Source organism: Ahaetulla prasina, chromosome 4 (assembly GCF_028640845.1).
Source record: "Ahaetulla prasina isolate Xishuangbanna chromosome 4, ASM2864084v1, whole genome shotgun sequence".
Taxonomy (NCBI): domain Eukaryota; kingdom Metazoa; phylum Chordata; class Lepidosauria; order Squamata; family Colubridae; genus Ahaetulla; species Ahaetulla prasina.
This window is the reverse complement of record NC_080542.1, coordinates 129,029,332-129,045,669: the sequence shown is the minus strand read 5'-3', so window position 1 is coordinate 129,045,669 and position 16,338 is coordinate 129,029,332. Positions and strand designations below refer to the sequence as shown.

Sequence of the window (16,338 nt, the reverse complement as noted above, 5' to 3'; positions counted from 1 at the left end):
CAATTGAGGAAAAGGGACATGTCACTATTCTTTCATCTTTAAGATCTTTACTGGCTAGCTATACAGTGGAGTACTTTGATGCATATGATGGAGCATTGTCCTGCATAAAAATTATGGTGGTCGTGGAAGATGCAGACTTTTTCCTGTACTACTGCTTGAAGAAAGTGTCTTCTAAAAACTGGCAATAGGTTTGGGAGTTGATTTTGAGTCCATCTTCAACCTGAAAAGGTCCAGCTAGTTAATTTAAATAATACCAGCCTATACCAGTACCCCATCTCCACCTTGCTGATGTCTGAGTCGAAGTGCAGCTCTGAGCCCATTACTGATCCAGCCATGGGCCCATCCATGTGGTCTGCCAAGAGTCACTCTCATGTCATCAGTCCATAAAACCTTTGAAAAAATCTGTCTTCATATATTTCTATATGCACGAATCAAGAAGAGGGCCGTGAAAATATTTACAGACCCCTCGCATCCTGGACATAAACTGTTTCAACTCCTACCCTCAAAACGACGCTATAGAGCACTGCACACCAGAACAACTAGACACAAGAACAGTTTTTTCCCAAAGGCTAAACACTCTGCTAAACAAATAATTCCATCAACACTGTCAGACTATTTACTGAATCTGCACTACTATTAATCGTTTCATAGTTCCCATCACCAATCTCTTTCCACTTATGACTGTATGACTATAACTTGTTGCTCGCAATCCTTATGATTTATATTGATATATTGATCATCAATTGTGTTGTAAATGTTGTACCTTGATGAACGTATCTTTTCTTTTATGTACACTGAGAGCATCTGCACCAAGACAAATTCCTTGTGTGTCCAATCACACTTGGACAATAAAATTCTATTCTATTCTATTCTATTCTATTCTATTCTATTCTATTCTATTCTATTCTATTCTATTCTTGGCCCAGTCTTGCCCTTTCAACTTATGTGTCTTGTTCAGTGGTGGTGGGTTTCAGCCTTTCTTACCTTGGCCATGTCTCTGAGCACTGAACATCTTGTACTTCTGGGCACTCCAGGTAGGTTGCAATTCTGGAATATGATAATGGGTTCCTGGTAGCTTCATGTTTGAATCTTCTCAAATCTTTGACAGTTAATGTGCCAATACGTTTCCTGAAACCCTGTTGACTATTTGCAACAAAACGTTAGATGTTTCTGTGATCAGGCCCCAAAAACTTAGCAATTTGAGAGTGCCTCATCCCTCTGAAAGACTTTTTAAAATTTTTGACTTTTCAGAGTCAATTAAATCTCTTTTGGCCTATTTTGTCTTGAGGAAAAGAAGCTGCCTAATAATTATGCACACCTTGATATAGGGTGTTGATCTCCTTAGGCCACCCCCTCCCTCATTACACAAAAACACATCACCTGATCTGCTTATATCTACTAAGCATTCAAGTTTATATAGCTTGGAGGTGGAAAATATACACAAAAACGATGATATGGTCAAAATATTTGCCCAGTAATTGTGCACACAGTATAGTCTTTGGACTTTGAGCACATTTCCCTTTTTCTCAGCTATAGGAAGAAGGTAATAGAAAGCCATTCCTGAAGAATTTTGGCAAGAAAACCTTAGGGCCTGATTTGAAGGCAGCCAATAAATAATTAGGAAGTGGACAAGTATTTAAGAACTCATTTTGCCCCCTTTAATAAGGTCTGAAACACTGGTGAGTAAAACAAGGACCCCCATTAAAAAAGTGAGAAATGCAAACCAGAGCACTCTCTTCTCTTCAGAAGGGCTTCTATGCAAAATTATATTAATCACATGCTTGAGCTCTGGCCCTTTTCCAACCTTAGGGCTTGGCAAATGTTGAGATATGATGCTCTTTGAATCTTGTGAAATAGACTGGGCATGATGTAGCTTAATTTAAAGTAATTTCAGTTGTTAATGGAATAAATTATTTACTGCATTGTCACTGAAATCACCTTTTTAGCTGGCTAGTTAATTTACTTGAGAATACTGATTGTGTTTGTAAGTGCTATCCCCAGATGACTCTTGGGCCAATGGCCACTAACTAAATAGATGCTTTAGAGAAAAAAGCATCAGTGGCAGGAAACGGAGCATTTGTATTTGCAAATACAATCTTGGCAACATATAAAATAATTCTTTTTGAATGTTGATCTCTATTCTAACTGAATACAACAATAGTATGATGAGATAGAATATTGTTAGACTGAACTTTGTTAGTTTATATAAAACATACAAATTTGATTTGCGGCACAACCAAATTATTAGTAGTATACATAAATATGCTGCATTCTTCACATGTATGTCTTCCTCTTCTTACTTTTTCTCTTTCTTTTTTATTATATATCCATTCCCTCTCTTGCTATTTGATATTCAGTTGTTATTTTTTTATTTCTGAACACACTAATGCTATATGAATCTGGTTATATAATTGCCAGTGATAGTCCTGAAAAAAGACAAAACATTTTCCCCAAGCTTTAAAAAGAATAGTTAACAAAAGTTCAAAAATAGTGTCCTGGATTGAAGTCCATAATTTTTGAGTGCAGAATAATGCTGCTTTTTTAAGTCAGATAATATCATGGATTTCAGTATAGGGAATTAGTTGCAAATCAATTTGCTGTGTCAACATATATGTAATTTGGAACAAATTCATCCATGCTTAAACAACTTGATTATACAGGTTTTATGTGTGAGTCGCAAGTCCTCTCTTCTGTTTGCTGTTTGTGAGCTTTGTTTCTCAATATTGAAGGATGGATTTGCTGTGTTCACATTGAGACTAATTTTATGGCTGATGTTACTTAGATCATTAGACTTCAGTAATAAAGGAGCACTTGGCTGTGAGTCTTCCTGATACAGTAATGCCAATGATAATTTTGCACTTTCAGAAATGCATCCAAAGTTTCCAATTCAATTAAAGTACGTATACACAGGAGGGAATATGGAATTGATGTAAAAGAAATATTTTTCCCAAAATTCTTTTAATGTTTGTTTATAGGGCTACCCATATCATCATCGTGCATTAAAGTGTTATAAAATTCCTATGAATAGATTATTTGCAGTTTCTTTCCTTGTATATTCTAAAGAACAATTTGTGCTAGGCATGATGTGTAGTAAAAATTAAAAATGCTGGATAATAGATAATCTGTAATATTTCCATTCCACTCCGGAAAAAAGTTTTCTTGCTTGTTTCAGTCGTTGATACATTGTAGGAGCTGTGGGACCTATATGCACATGGAGCTCTAATTGGCTTGGCAGTATGTTGAAAGTATTTCAATAAATTGACAGTTTTTTCACTCTATAATCCTTTTTTATTTTCTTTTAGGGTGAAAATCCTATATACAAAAGTGCCGTGACAACTGTAGTGAATCCTAAGTATGAGGGGAAATGAAAACTGCTTTATGATTTCACAGCACTGGGTGTGATATAATAGTTTTGTACTCATTACGTAGCTTTTGGCAATATTGCAATGGATTTACTAGTTCCTTACTTACCTACACAGTTGTTTCCTATGCAATTTTTTAAATGTACAGTATTTTTATTTTTGAAGTTTTTTCTTTGATTTTGCAAACAAATAGTGCCACAAGATTCACTGAATACTTGAGATTGCATATCCTACTCAATAAGATTATAGCTTACTCGAGGTGCTTTTTTATCTACCCTGTTTTTTGTATGGAATGAAACACTTAATAAACAATTTGCCTATACATTAAGTATTAAAATTAGAACAGTTTTTAGCCTTATAGATGTATCAAGGTTTGGCTTGCACAAATAGTGCAAACCTAATACTTACTAATAAACTATAAAAATTAGTTTATGAATAATGTGAGACTTAATTTCCAACTTTCTGTATTCAGTAATACAGAAACCATGATGTAACTTTAATTTCAAGCTTCATGTGTGACATACATTTTAAGTTGTCACTATGTATGTATAAGAAAAGAAAAAATAGATCCAAAATAAAGAGCTTTAATATTATTAAAACAGGTATGATGATGATAATGATAATAATTCCTGTGTGTAAATTCAGTTTCCAATTTTAGTACTGACAAGTACACTGCCAAGACTCCTTTTTAAATCATCTCCCCGTTATCTGATGCCATCCTGAGGTGCTGGACTTTTAAAAAACAGGTCATATTTGAAATTGAAAGTCCAACATATACAGGGCACAGAATAGGAGCAAGTTCTTAGCGCCTTAATTCCTTAGGTTTGTTTTTAAATTTCTTGCTTGGTTTAAAGCCTGGTGCTTTGGCAATTTATCTTTAATGTATTTGATTTCTTTCTGTGTAAGATAATTGTTAAACTGTTAAACCAGCTTATGTTTGCAATCTTGGTTGTAATTTATCCTATAGCTAAAATTGCATGATTCTGAATCAGGAGTTACTGTGGCTTGTATATTTGCTGCTGGCTATTCTGTTATCTGTTCAGTACTGGCCACATTCATATTTTAAGTGCCTTTTATTTTAACAATGCTCACTTTTTACAATGTTACCATGGAAATTATTTATTAAATTTAATAAATTCCTTTAAAAATCGTATTGGTATTTCTTTCTTTATTGTAAGTGTTGCTAAAGCTGAACATTCTTAAAATGTAGGAGAGTTCCGGTTTTCTTGAGGTGAAAGAATAGTTCTAAAGAAAATTCAAGAATCCCAGGTTCCATCCATCAGGCAGATTTAGGAGTTTTAATGCCAGGGAAGAGAAAACATTTGGAACCTGGAAATATATATAATAGCAATGGCAGATTTTAGGCTTTTTTGAACATTCAACTGGAACTTAAGGATATTAAGACATGTTTTTGTTTCATTAGGACTATGAAAAGATATCTGGAACTCAGCATTTAATAATTTGTCTTTCCTACCCGTCCCACCAATATATCCTATGCAACCATTATACATTCTAACTTGTGTTACTTGATACCTCAGCATGTGCAATATTATTTTGTTGGTTTCATTTAGGCTAAGTGGTCAAATATCAGAAGTTTTACATAGTGTCCTCTTACCATTTAGGATACTTCAACAATAACCACCTTTTCATGTAGGAACAAATATTCCTAAAGGAACAAATTACTGCTCCTTTGTTATGTGTAGACCAGCATAATGCAGAAAGTATGCTAATTATGGGTTCTATTTCAATCAACTGTCTACATTAGAATCATGAGCAGATTTTGTATTTGGGAGGATGAGAACTGTACATAGATTTGTAGGAATTTAGCACCCACCCCCCTCCTAGAAGAATGAAATATTTTAGAAAATACTTAAAAGGCAGAATATATTTCCCTGGATGAGAAATGGAGAAACATGTTTTAAAGACAAAGTAGCTCCCTGCAACTTCCTGACTACCCCCCACCTTTGTCAATGGGCCATTAAAGCCTCAACCAAGCTCACTCATTTCCCCCCACCTTTGTCAATGGGTCAGAGGTAGAAACTCAATCCCCCCACCTTTAGGACCATCATTTGCAACACAATAGAACAGAACTCACCACATGGCACCTGGGAAGATTACATCAGCCAGCAAGGTTAGCTAAGACCCCCCACCCCCTGGGAGTCTGACAGCCAATCAGGGTACTCTTCTTGTGCCCCAGAAAGTTTAAAGCTCAGAAAAAGCATAAAGCCAGGGAGCACACAGGATCTCATCCCTTTTCTGTTCAGGATCTCAAGCCATGTGATCCTGACCACCATTAAACCATCTTTCCAAGCAGTCTCCATGTTTCCAGTGTCTTTGTCCCCACTTGGAACTGATATATCCATCCATATCAGCATGATTCCCTAGCTGGAATAGTACAAAAAAAATCCATCTATTTTTTTGAACTTGCTATTATCTCTGCATATAACAAGACAAAGAGAACCTTCACTTTGCTTATAAGTCAACATTTGCTAGCTGCTTTAAGTGTGGTGGAGAGCAAACAGAGCATGAAATTTTATAAAGAAATGAACTATATTATGACTTAACATGAAGATTATATTGTATTAGCTGGTTCCCTGTGAATTTTAAGGGTCTGGTTGGTTAGGTCCTTTTTTGAAAAAAAAATCTGAATTCTAGACAGACTATGCCATTCCAAACCCTCCACCCCAAAAAGTCATTTCAGAGAGGCATAAATGTATTTTTATCAAATGCAGTAAAAAGCATTCTGAGATTTGGTAGTTCAGTTTACGTATATTTTAACTGCCATTACACTACAAATTACAGTTTTCACAGGTCTCAAAAGAGATTCATACATGAATGCCTTAATTTTTTCTTATCACAGTTATAAAGTTGAAAGTTACAAGGTCGCTGCATAATGAATTAATCAAAAAAACAAAAAACAAAGTTAGATCAGTGGCTTCTTGAATTCTGCCCTATAACTGGAGAAGGTCCATCTTTTCTTGGAGGACTGCATCTTTTTCCACAAATAATGAATGAATCCTATAATTCAAACATAAATATTCTGTATGCAATTACAATAATCAACTTTATAAAATACATTTCACATTATTATTTGAATTATATATTATTCCCTTCATTTCCTTTTGCAATTGTAAGTTTGGTTAATCAATAGACAATTAATTAGAAACTTCATATATACACTACAGCTTGAGACCAGAAAACATTTTTTGCTTGAAACTTGTCCCAAATGGTCAGATGTTCTTAGCATGAGATCTTAGCATGAATGGTGCTAAAATGGTGGAGACCAGTAGCATTTTTATTTATTTTTTTTGCAATAAAGTGTTCAAACTACTGAAATAAAAACCATTTCGAAAATTAAGTAAAGCATGACAAGAACAACTTTAAAAATACTTCTGGTGAAAAATAAAATTGGCAAGTCAGGTACATAATATGGCACTGTCAGTTTTACCTGTTCTTGTGACCCTGTCATTGTTAGCCCTGCTAGATAGATCGGATCCGATCAGATCAGAAAAGCACTCAATTGGAAAACTAAACCTACACTTTATTTAGCTAGACTTTAGTAACAGAATCTTGCCAGCCCAATGTGCTTTTCTTCTCCTTATATCCCAATGAGCCAGGGACATGTTTGAGTTGCCTCAAAATCAGTCTTAAGTACCTTTAGGAAGGGGGTCTGTTGTAACTTCAAATTGCCATTAAGTGAATATACTATCTTGCTCCCCAGAACTTAAAAGAACTAAGCTTTTTTTTTCTTGTATAGGGGTTCTTGCCAATTTCTGTCAAGGACATCTCACATACACTACAGTCATAGAAACAAAGGTGCAAAGTTTCTCTTCTCATGCGGTTTCCTGCAACACTTGAAACTTCTAAATGTGTTCTAAAAAACCATGGAATGCGAGTTATTTTATATTTTGTTCTTTTGGAATACAACCAACTTATATTGTTTAAATGATAAAACAGAAATTTTCTATTTTACAGGCAACTCTAATTATAAGCATTACTACTTTAATATCATTTTGAAGTCTACTGTTTTTATACAAATTCACCTTGTTTGAACATGATTAAATATGGAGTTTATTTTTTTAATCAGTGAATCGCTCTTTGCAAATAGTAATGGTATTTTTAAAATCAACATCTGCTTTCTTGAGTGGACAGGACAATTCCATTGGCTATAAGCATTATTTGAATTTATCAATTTATAAAGAAGAAATATTCATGAAATAGCATATTAGATAGCAAAACTTTAAAGGTGGTTTAAAGGCTTAATAGATTTCTATGATTCTGATTTGAAGGCTGTATTTGGATCACTGTTGCATGGCCTGGGGACTCATAACCTGCTTTCAAAAGGCAAGTGTGCAGCGTGATAGGCATGTGGGGATGAGGCCCAAGTGCTGCAAGATTTCATCAGAATGAGATGGAGGAGAGATGGAGGGCATTGCAGCCACCTAAAGTGAGTCATAAGGGCCATGGGATGGGGTCATATTTAGTTTTTGGAGACTGTCATAATTTCGAACATTCGTTAAAAGGCCTTCCGTACCTCAAGGATTACCTGTAGTCCCTTCAATATATCAACTACAGAAGTATTCTACAACTTGTGAGCAATAGTTACTTACTACATCTTGAACTTGATTAGTTAGTCCTTGAAAGGCTGAAGAAGTGGCTCCTAAGGACAAATGCATAAGTCTATTATTGTATTATAACAATTTAGAATCTACCTGATATTTAATTGTATTTTTTTGCTAGGCAAAATATTAGTCAACTTTATAGTATTGACTTTTTATAATTTTAACATGAATGTAAATATTTTATGACAGATAAATAGCTATGTTACCATTTTAAAATGCAATCTATGCAACTCTATTGCAGTGCAGATTGAATGCTGTATAAATTGCTTTGAAACTACAGTGAAGCCTGATTTGTTTTTATTATTTCTTTCCCTTTCTGTTATTGATATCCTTCAATAAAGCTTTAGTAGTACAGCACTGCCATTCAACTCATATTGAAAACAAGGGTTTTTATGAGTTCACTACAATGTGTTTCCACATATCGGAATGGGACTTTTCTTGATCTCCGTCCAGCATGCCAGCCGGGCTTCCCATTGAAGTCCAGGGAAAGACCGGGCACTCCACACTCTTGCAAGGAAGGGATCTTTGGCAAAGGATCAGAAGGACCCTAACTCCACCACCACCACTGCTCTTATATAGCTTATCAAATACACAGAGATACTCATTAGAATCAAACCTTTTCCTTAGGAAATTAGGAAGGAAGCTGGCTCTTTAAGTTCTCCTGTTTGCTTATTCAGAAAAGAGGTTGTTAAGCATAAAGGGCAGGCAAATCAAAGCCAGAGCAATGTAAACACCCCACGAAAAAAAAAAGGTGGTAAAAAGAATTTTCCTCTCTGACTTCAAACATACTCCTTTCGATTAAGCCTGGTTATTCACGCCCCTCCCCTCCTCCGCTCTTCCACAGCACCTCCATTTATGCTTAAAACCTCTTTACTGAATAAACAAACAGGAGAACACTCACAATGCCACCCCAGCATACCCAGAAGGCAGCATCGATTCTAGCCTTGCCACACAGGGGAACCCTGGCAAATGTTGGGGGAGGCGGCTTTGACCAAGGAATCACAGGGCAAAGGCAGAGGGCATGAGCTAGCCCATCCAGGGTAAATAACCTCAACAAAGGACACTGGGAAAATATTTGCTGGTAAACCTGTGAGCCCAGCTGGGTACTCCCAGATACCTGGGAGAAGCAGAGAGGGAACAAAGAGGGATGGGAGCTAGAGGAGAGCAGGGCTCTGGGGACAGGTGGGTCTTCAGAAACCAGGAGAAGGAAAAGCAAAAGTTCAGGCCAGCTATTCCCACCAGCTGGTTGCAAAAGCTCAACCTGATGGATCTACAGCCCCCCCTCCCTCCCCCCATGGTGCTTTCGACAACATCAGAAGGCTCCGAACTGACAGGCGAGTGGCTCTTGGCTGGGGGGACAGAGCCCCAAGTACTACTAACCACGGCAGCCCTGGTCAGGGACAAAATATCTTTGCCCCCTCCCAGCTACTCTTCCACAGGGAGAGGCCCTGGGAACCTCACCTGATGGATCCCTCATCCTCTACAGCCCCATCTCCCCCCCATCCTTTGTGGCAGAAGATGCGAACCAGCCCTTGTCTCAGGCACTTTGAACAAAGGGGTGGGGTGTTGTTGGCTCTCCTGAGCCTCTCTCTGAACTGCAGCCCCTGCTCTTCCACTCCCAAAGCCCCCAAGTCCCTGCACCAATAGGCTGGCTGCAAATAGGCTGTCTTGGGCAGCCAAAAGCCCTACGTTAACTATACTTCAACAAATGGCAAAGGGACTGGGATGGAGGGACCGTCGCCAATGTGCCAGGGCAAAAGACTGGGGGAGGGCCAGCTGAGGAGAAAAGTTTGTGGCTAATAATGCAGAGGCGAAAACCTCTAGGAGAAACAGGCAAGGCAAAAAGTTCAAGCCGAAAAGTCCTAGACCCCCACATATTGCTCAATTTAGCATTAATATAGACCTATGCCCACATAAGCCCGAATGAAACTTTGTGCTTACTCTCTCCCTTCTCTGTCTGCCATGCAACTAGAAGGAAAAATGGATTTGGATTCAGCTTGGCTTTCTGAATTTTTGACAAAGGACAACACCTACAGCAATGTTTTGCAACCTTAGCCATTTGAAGATGTGTGGATTTCATCTATGCTATGTTGTCTGGAGAATTTGAGGAGTTGAAATCCACATATGTTCAAGTGCCAAGGTTGGGAAACACTGTTCCACAGTATCTAAACTTTAAAAAGGTAAAGGTTCCCCTTGCACATATGTGCTAGTCATTCCTGGCTCTAGGGGGTGGTGCTCATCTCGGTTTCAAAGCCGAAGAACCAGCACTGTCTGAAGATGTCTCCGTGGCCATGTGGCCGGCATGACTCAATGCCAAAGGCGGACAAAACACTGTTACTTTCCCACCAAAGATGATCCCTATTTTTCTACTTGCATGTTTATGTGCTTTCAAACTGCTAGGTTGGCAGAAGCTGGGACAAGTAACAGGAGCTCACCCCATTACACAGCACTAGGGATTCAAACTACTGAACTGCTGACCTTTCAATCAGCAAGCTCAGTGTCTTAGCCACTGAGCCACCGTGTCTCTTTAACTTTAAAATTTAACCTTTAACTTTAACTGAGTTCAAATGTTTAGTTGGCTAGACAATCTTAAAGGTTAAAGGTTTCCCTCGCATATATGTGCTAGTTGTTCCCGACTCTAGGGGGTGGTGCTCATCTCTGTTTCAAAGCTGAAGAGCCAGTACTGTCCAAAGACGTCTCCACAGTCATGTGGCCGGCATGACTCAATGCCAAAGGCGCACAGAACGCTGTTACTTTCCCATGAAAGGTGGTCCCTATTTTTCTACTTGCATTTTTTACATGCTTTCGAACTGCTAGGTTGGCAGAAGCTGGGACAAGTAACAGGAGCTCACCCCGTTACCCAGCACTAGGGATTCGAACCACTGAACTGCCAACCTTTTGATCAACAAGCTCAGCGTCATAGCCACTGAGCCACTGTCTTAGTACTTAATTTATATATCAAATTTATCACCACATTTCTACTTTGCTCAGGGCTCAAAACAGCTAAGAAAATTCAGACATAAAAACAAGATATAAATCCAAATTGAAGTGTGTGAATAGGAAAGTTCCTGAGATTGGAAATCTGACCTAACCAATGAATAATGAGAACAGATTTTTATAATTATAACAAAGATAGATTTGATTACAAAAAGTATAGATAAGCAAAGCTTGGTACTTTAATGCTATTCTACTGAAAGAAGATTCAGACTATTTGCTCCAAGTGTAGCCTGGGATTAGAAACAAAAAGAAAGTATCTGAGAAAATCAGACAGAAATAGACAGAGATGTGCAGGAAAATCCAATGAAATGGAATGGAGTGGAATGAATGGAATGATGGAGCTGGAAGAAACCTTGGAGGCCTTCTAATCAAACTCACTGCCTAAGACAAGAGTCCAAGGACTTCCCAGACAAATGGGTGTCCAATCTTTTCTTGCAAACGTCCAACAATGGAGCACCCAGAACTCCAGGAACTAAGCTATCAAGAAATTTCTCCTTAGTTCCAGGAATTTAATCTCTCTTTGATGAGCCTCCCCACCTTGTTTCTTGTCCTGTCTTCAGGAGCTTTGGAGAATAAGTTATAAATAAAAAACCCTTTTTCTCTGTCTGCCTCTCAAGTATTAGAAGACACTTTCATTTCATCCCTAATCCTTCTCTTCATTATATTGACTTCCCTTAATTGTCATATGGTTTAACCGCCAGACCCAAATGCTTACAAATCTGCTGCTTAGTTATTTTTTCTAGAATTTTCCCAGGTATTGAGCTGTGGTATATAGCTTTTTCCCTTTTTTGAAAGGGAAAGCCTTATTTTTCTCGAGTCCCTCCTTGCAGATTCAGGCTATTTGTAGTATTCTGTTTTAGTTATGTGTCCCTCTTTTCATTTTGTATATTTGCCCTTTTTGTCCCATGGTTTGTCAGATAACACTTTATGCAACCATGCTGGTTTCACCTCGGATCTCTTTTTTCTTTCTTTTTCTTTTTCTGTAGTATTGTGTTTGGGCTTTAATAATCTCATTTCTCAGAGTTTCTGAGCTTTTTATGGCTGATCCTGTGTTTGCTTCCAGGTCTCCTAATTTATACTTGAGTTCCCCTTCCTTGTCACTACTTCTTTCCTCACTGGCTGATTTGTTGTCTTGGAGTTTATGATTGACTTTGGTCTTAAAGATTTGACACCCTCTCCTTCCATTTTTAGTTTAAAGCCTTTCAGATTAACCTAGCTAGTGGTTTCCAAAAACATTCTTCCCAATCCTTAAAAGATGCAGTCCGTCTTTCAGCAGAAGCCCTTCCTAAAGGTATCATAAACCATAGTCTACAAAACCTGTAGAAAACAAAATTGTTTCTTGACAGAACAATTAATCAGTGGGACAAGTTACCTCCAGAAGTTGTAAATGTTCCAACACTGGAAGTTTTTAAGAAGAGATTGGATAACCATTTGTCTGAAATGGTATAAGGCTTCCTGCCTAAGCAGGGGGTTGGACCTGAAGACCTCCAAGGTCCTTTCCAACTCTGTTATTCTATTCTAATCCTAAATTCTCTCAATGGCACCATCCCTTGTGCCAGCAATTTACTTCTAAAATCCTCCATTTCCTCATTGGGTATTGACCTATGGTTGGCAATATGGAAGAGAAGACGACCTGTGTCCTGTATGTGTTTGCTTTCCCGTCTAATTGCTCAAAATAGCTAGATATTATTTCCATTTAGTTGTGCCTGGTAAGCTACTGGAAACCAGTGTAGCTCTTTAGGTACAGTTATCATATGATCTATATGCTTTGCATCAATTAGCAACCTACCTGCATATTCTTGCCTATTTACATCAAGAACATATTCTTTACTTTCTACAGCTACCTATAGGACAATCATTAACCACCCCTTTTTTCTACAGTCTAGATATAGGGTTCTCTGACTCCAAGGCTATTTTGTTTGGTTGCCTGAGAGACTAGAACCTTTCTGGCAACCAAAGTTTGTTCTTGCAGAAAATATGACTATGAGAGTTGTTAATGCTTGGAACGCACTACCTGACTCTGTGGTCTCTTCTCGAAATCCCCAAAGCTTCAACCAAAAACTGTCTACTATTGACCTCACCCCATTCCTAAGAGGTCCGTAAGGGGCGTGCATAAGAGCACAAACGTGCCTACCGTTCCTGTCCTATTGTTTTCTTTCATTATATCCAATTAATATAGTTATTGCATGCTTATGCTTATATATATATATGCTTATATATTATATAGTTACTTTCATGCTTATGCTTATATATTAAATAAATAATAAATAATAAATAATAGTACAGATCTAGTGGAAAATTCCCAGAAAGTTGCTATTCCTACCAGTGATCATCATGGCTTTCTCCTAAGTCTCTCCCCCACTGCCAAGCTACGATGCCAGGGAATCAGGGAGGTTCCTCATTATTCTTCTTTACTTCCCATTTCAAGGGAATGGTCTTCCAAAGTGGTAAGGAATAAAGGGAGGGGGAGAGAATTTATAATGACTCAGGGGAAAGAGGGAGGCAGCAAAGAAGGCCAAAAAAAATCACCTCCTCTTTATCTGATACCTTTCTGATACCCACAGCCTAGGGTGAGTACTATCTTTATGTAAGAAGAGTTACTCTATAGGCCTTGTTCCTTGGGTATAGCAAAAGAATTGTTTAGGGACAGAAATTTTGGTATCATCATACCCTTGATCCTGTCTACAGGAGAGTAAAGAAGGATATTTTAGGTGGAGTTATATGGTTGAACAAAGAAGTATTTTTGACTTTATTCTGAAGACATAAATCAATTGCCCACTTGGCAAGGTTAAAAGGAGAAGATGAGGAAGTCAATGGAAAAGATGGTTCAAATAAACAAGTGGATTGCCCCCTGGAAGAACTGCTTGTTATTACTGCCCAAAGCTTTATGTTGAATGAGCAACCATAAAAACTGAAGAAAAAATTAAAGATAAGCATTTTTTTAGGAAGTCACCATTACCAACTAATTTAAAATATTTATATTTTCTTTCTTTCTTTCTTTCTTTCTTTCTTTCTTTCTTTCTTTCTTTCTTTCTCTCTCGCTCTCTCTCTTTCTTTCTTTCCTTCCTTCCCTCCTTCCTTTCTTCCTTCCTTTATTTATTTCTCATATTTTGAAAACCTGTGACATTTCCCTCAGAGTTTGGTGGTGATTTTTTTTAGATTTAGAGGTAAAGTATTCAGCATACTACATCCAGAAAGTCAGCAACAGCCCTTTTTTTACAAATTGTGCAGTTCTGATTATTCTAGCAAATATACCTAGCAAAGTATATATACCTAATATACAAAATATACCTAGCAAAGTGAAGCATGCTTTTCCCCCAATATCTTTTAAAGACAATCTCATGAACACTGTACATTTTTACATTTTCCCTCTCAAAATCTATGAAGAAGGTACAATTGACACTTGAGTTATTACCTTTTATATTGTTTTTTATTTCTGGTCCCAATAGTCTTCTCTTTAACAAAGACAGCTTTTGAGGGTAGCTCTTTTGGCTTAACTGGTTTGCTTCCCATGCTACATGGAAATATATACAGGTGATCAATGCAACATTACTTTGCCTGTATCTTGAATTTTAAAAATGCTGAAGTATTTTTCACTGTAAGTAGTAGTAATTATTTACATTTCTTGGTATTCAAGGATAAAAAAGAAAACGAAGATATAAAATATACCATTCTTAACAAATTTAAAGTTTGAAAAATCTTATTTATCCATTCAGAATATTTATCTTGGTACATGTCCGAGTCAAAATGAGTTTAAAATATGCAATTTCCTATCATAGGATAATGAGGAAAAAATAATGTATTGAATTATGAACATCTATATGCTTATAATAATCAGAGCAACTCAGGTGTTTAAAGAATCAGATTTGTATATGCTATACAATCAGACACAAAATTTAAGATATAACTATTATTACAAAAAGTTTTTTTTTTTAAAAAATACTCTCTTGAATTCTAAGAGGAAAACTATGGCAATCCACTTCCAAAAATATTGCCCAGAAAGCTGCATGGATTTTTCCATGTAGTCTCTAAGAGTCAACACTGGCTCAAAAGCTAAAAGAGTGTTAAAATAAAATTTTAAAAAAAACTATTAACCGAATACTAACTATTAAATTCTGCATTTAGTCGGTTTTGGTTGGGTTATTACATACAATGCACACTTTTTTAAGTACTGGGATGTGGGTTGGAGTTTACAAATTCTTCAAATCTAAGGATTTAATCTCAGAGGTATTCCAGAGATCCAACTAGAGGTATTCTAGTTGAGCCTGGGATTGGACTAAAAGACCTCTGTGGTACCTTCCAACTCTATTATTCTATGTTCTAATAGATTAAGTTAATCTATTTCAGGGAATTTCATTTTTTTCCAGGTTTTTTAAAAACAAAAAACAAAAAACTGGAACCCCTGATCAAGAGAAAAAGCCATAGGATTCCAGAAAGTGCTATTTGAAAAACACAAATCTGTCTTAAGTGCTAGAAATGACTTTATGTGCCATAAAATAAATCCATACTCTTTTATTAATAATCTATTATTATTTATTATTATTAATTTGATTTCTATACCGCCCTTCTCCCGAAGGACTCAGGGCGGTGTACAGGCAAAAATAAAACAGACAGTACAATATATAATTTAAAATGCAATTAAAAAACTTATTTTAAAATTGGCCTGAAAATTAAAATATACAGTGAGCTAAAACCCCGTTTAAAATTAGTTAATAAAAATTTTAAAAATTTGATAAAAATTCAATTTAAGACAGCCCCGCACAAATAAAAAGATGCGTCTTCAGTTCGCGACGGAATGTCCGAAGGTCAGGTATTTGGCGTAAACCCGGGGGAAGTTCGTTCCAGAGTGTGGGAGCCCCCACAGAGAAGGACCTTCCCCTGGGGGCCGCCAGCCGACATTGCTTGGCGGACGGCACCCTGAGAAGTCCCTCTCTGTGAGAGCGTACGGGTCGGTGGGAGGCATGTGGTAACAGCAGGCGGTCCCGTAAGTACCCAGGCCCTAAGCCATGGAGCGCTTTAAAGGTCGTAACCAGCACCTTAAAGCGCACTCGAAAGGCCACAGGCAGCCAGTGCAGTCTGCGCAGGAGCGGTATTATATGGGAGCTACGCGGAGCTCCCTCTATCACCCGCGCAGCTGCATTTTGGACTAACTGAAGCCTCCGAGTGCACTTCAAGGGGAGCCCCATGTAGAGAGCATTACAATAATCCAGGCGAGAGGTAACGAGCGCATGAGTGACCGTGCACAAGGCATCCCGATCAAGGAAGGGGCGCAACTGCCGAACCAGGCGAACCTGGTGGAAGGCCCCCCTGGAGACGGCCATCAAATGATCTTCAAACGACAGCCGTTCATCCAGGAG

General features: G+C 37.6%; 2 protein-coding genes across 3 annotated transcripts in view; one reads left to right on the top strand and one right to left on the bottom strand.

Annotated features, from left to right (window-relative positions):
* Positions 1–4,513, top strand: part of ITGB1 (integrin subunit beta 1) — a 42,924-nt gene extending 38,411 nt beyond the window's left edge. For both annotated transcript variants that reach the window (XM_058179732.1, XM_058179733.1), the window contains one exon: positions 3,303–4,513. Coding sequence is in view for 1 of the 2 variants with exons in the window: in XM_058179733.1 (XP_058035716.1) it covers positions 3,303–3,368 (66 nt within the window). In the remaining variant the exon portion in view is untranslated. The remainder of the gene's footprint in view (positions 1–3,302) is intronic.
* A 1,598-nt stretch (positions 4,514–6,111) lies between these two features.
* Positions 6,112–16,338, bottom strand: part of CCDC7 (coiled-coil domain containing 7) — a 250,176-nt gene continuing 239,949 nt past the window's right edge. Inside the window, exons 73-75 of the mRNA XM_058179731.1 lie at positions 14,397–14,495; positions 7,973–8,022; positions 6,112–6,380 (exon numbers count right to left, since the gene is read on the bottom strand). Of these exons, the coding sequence (XP_058035714.1) occupies positions 6,291–6,380; positions 7,973–8,022; positions 14,397–14,495 (239 nt within the window). The 3' untranslated portion in view covers positions 6,112–6,290. The remainder of the gene's footprint in view (positions 6,381–7,972; positions 8,023–14,396; positions 14,496–16,338) is intronic.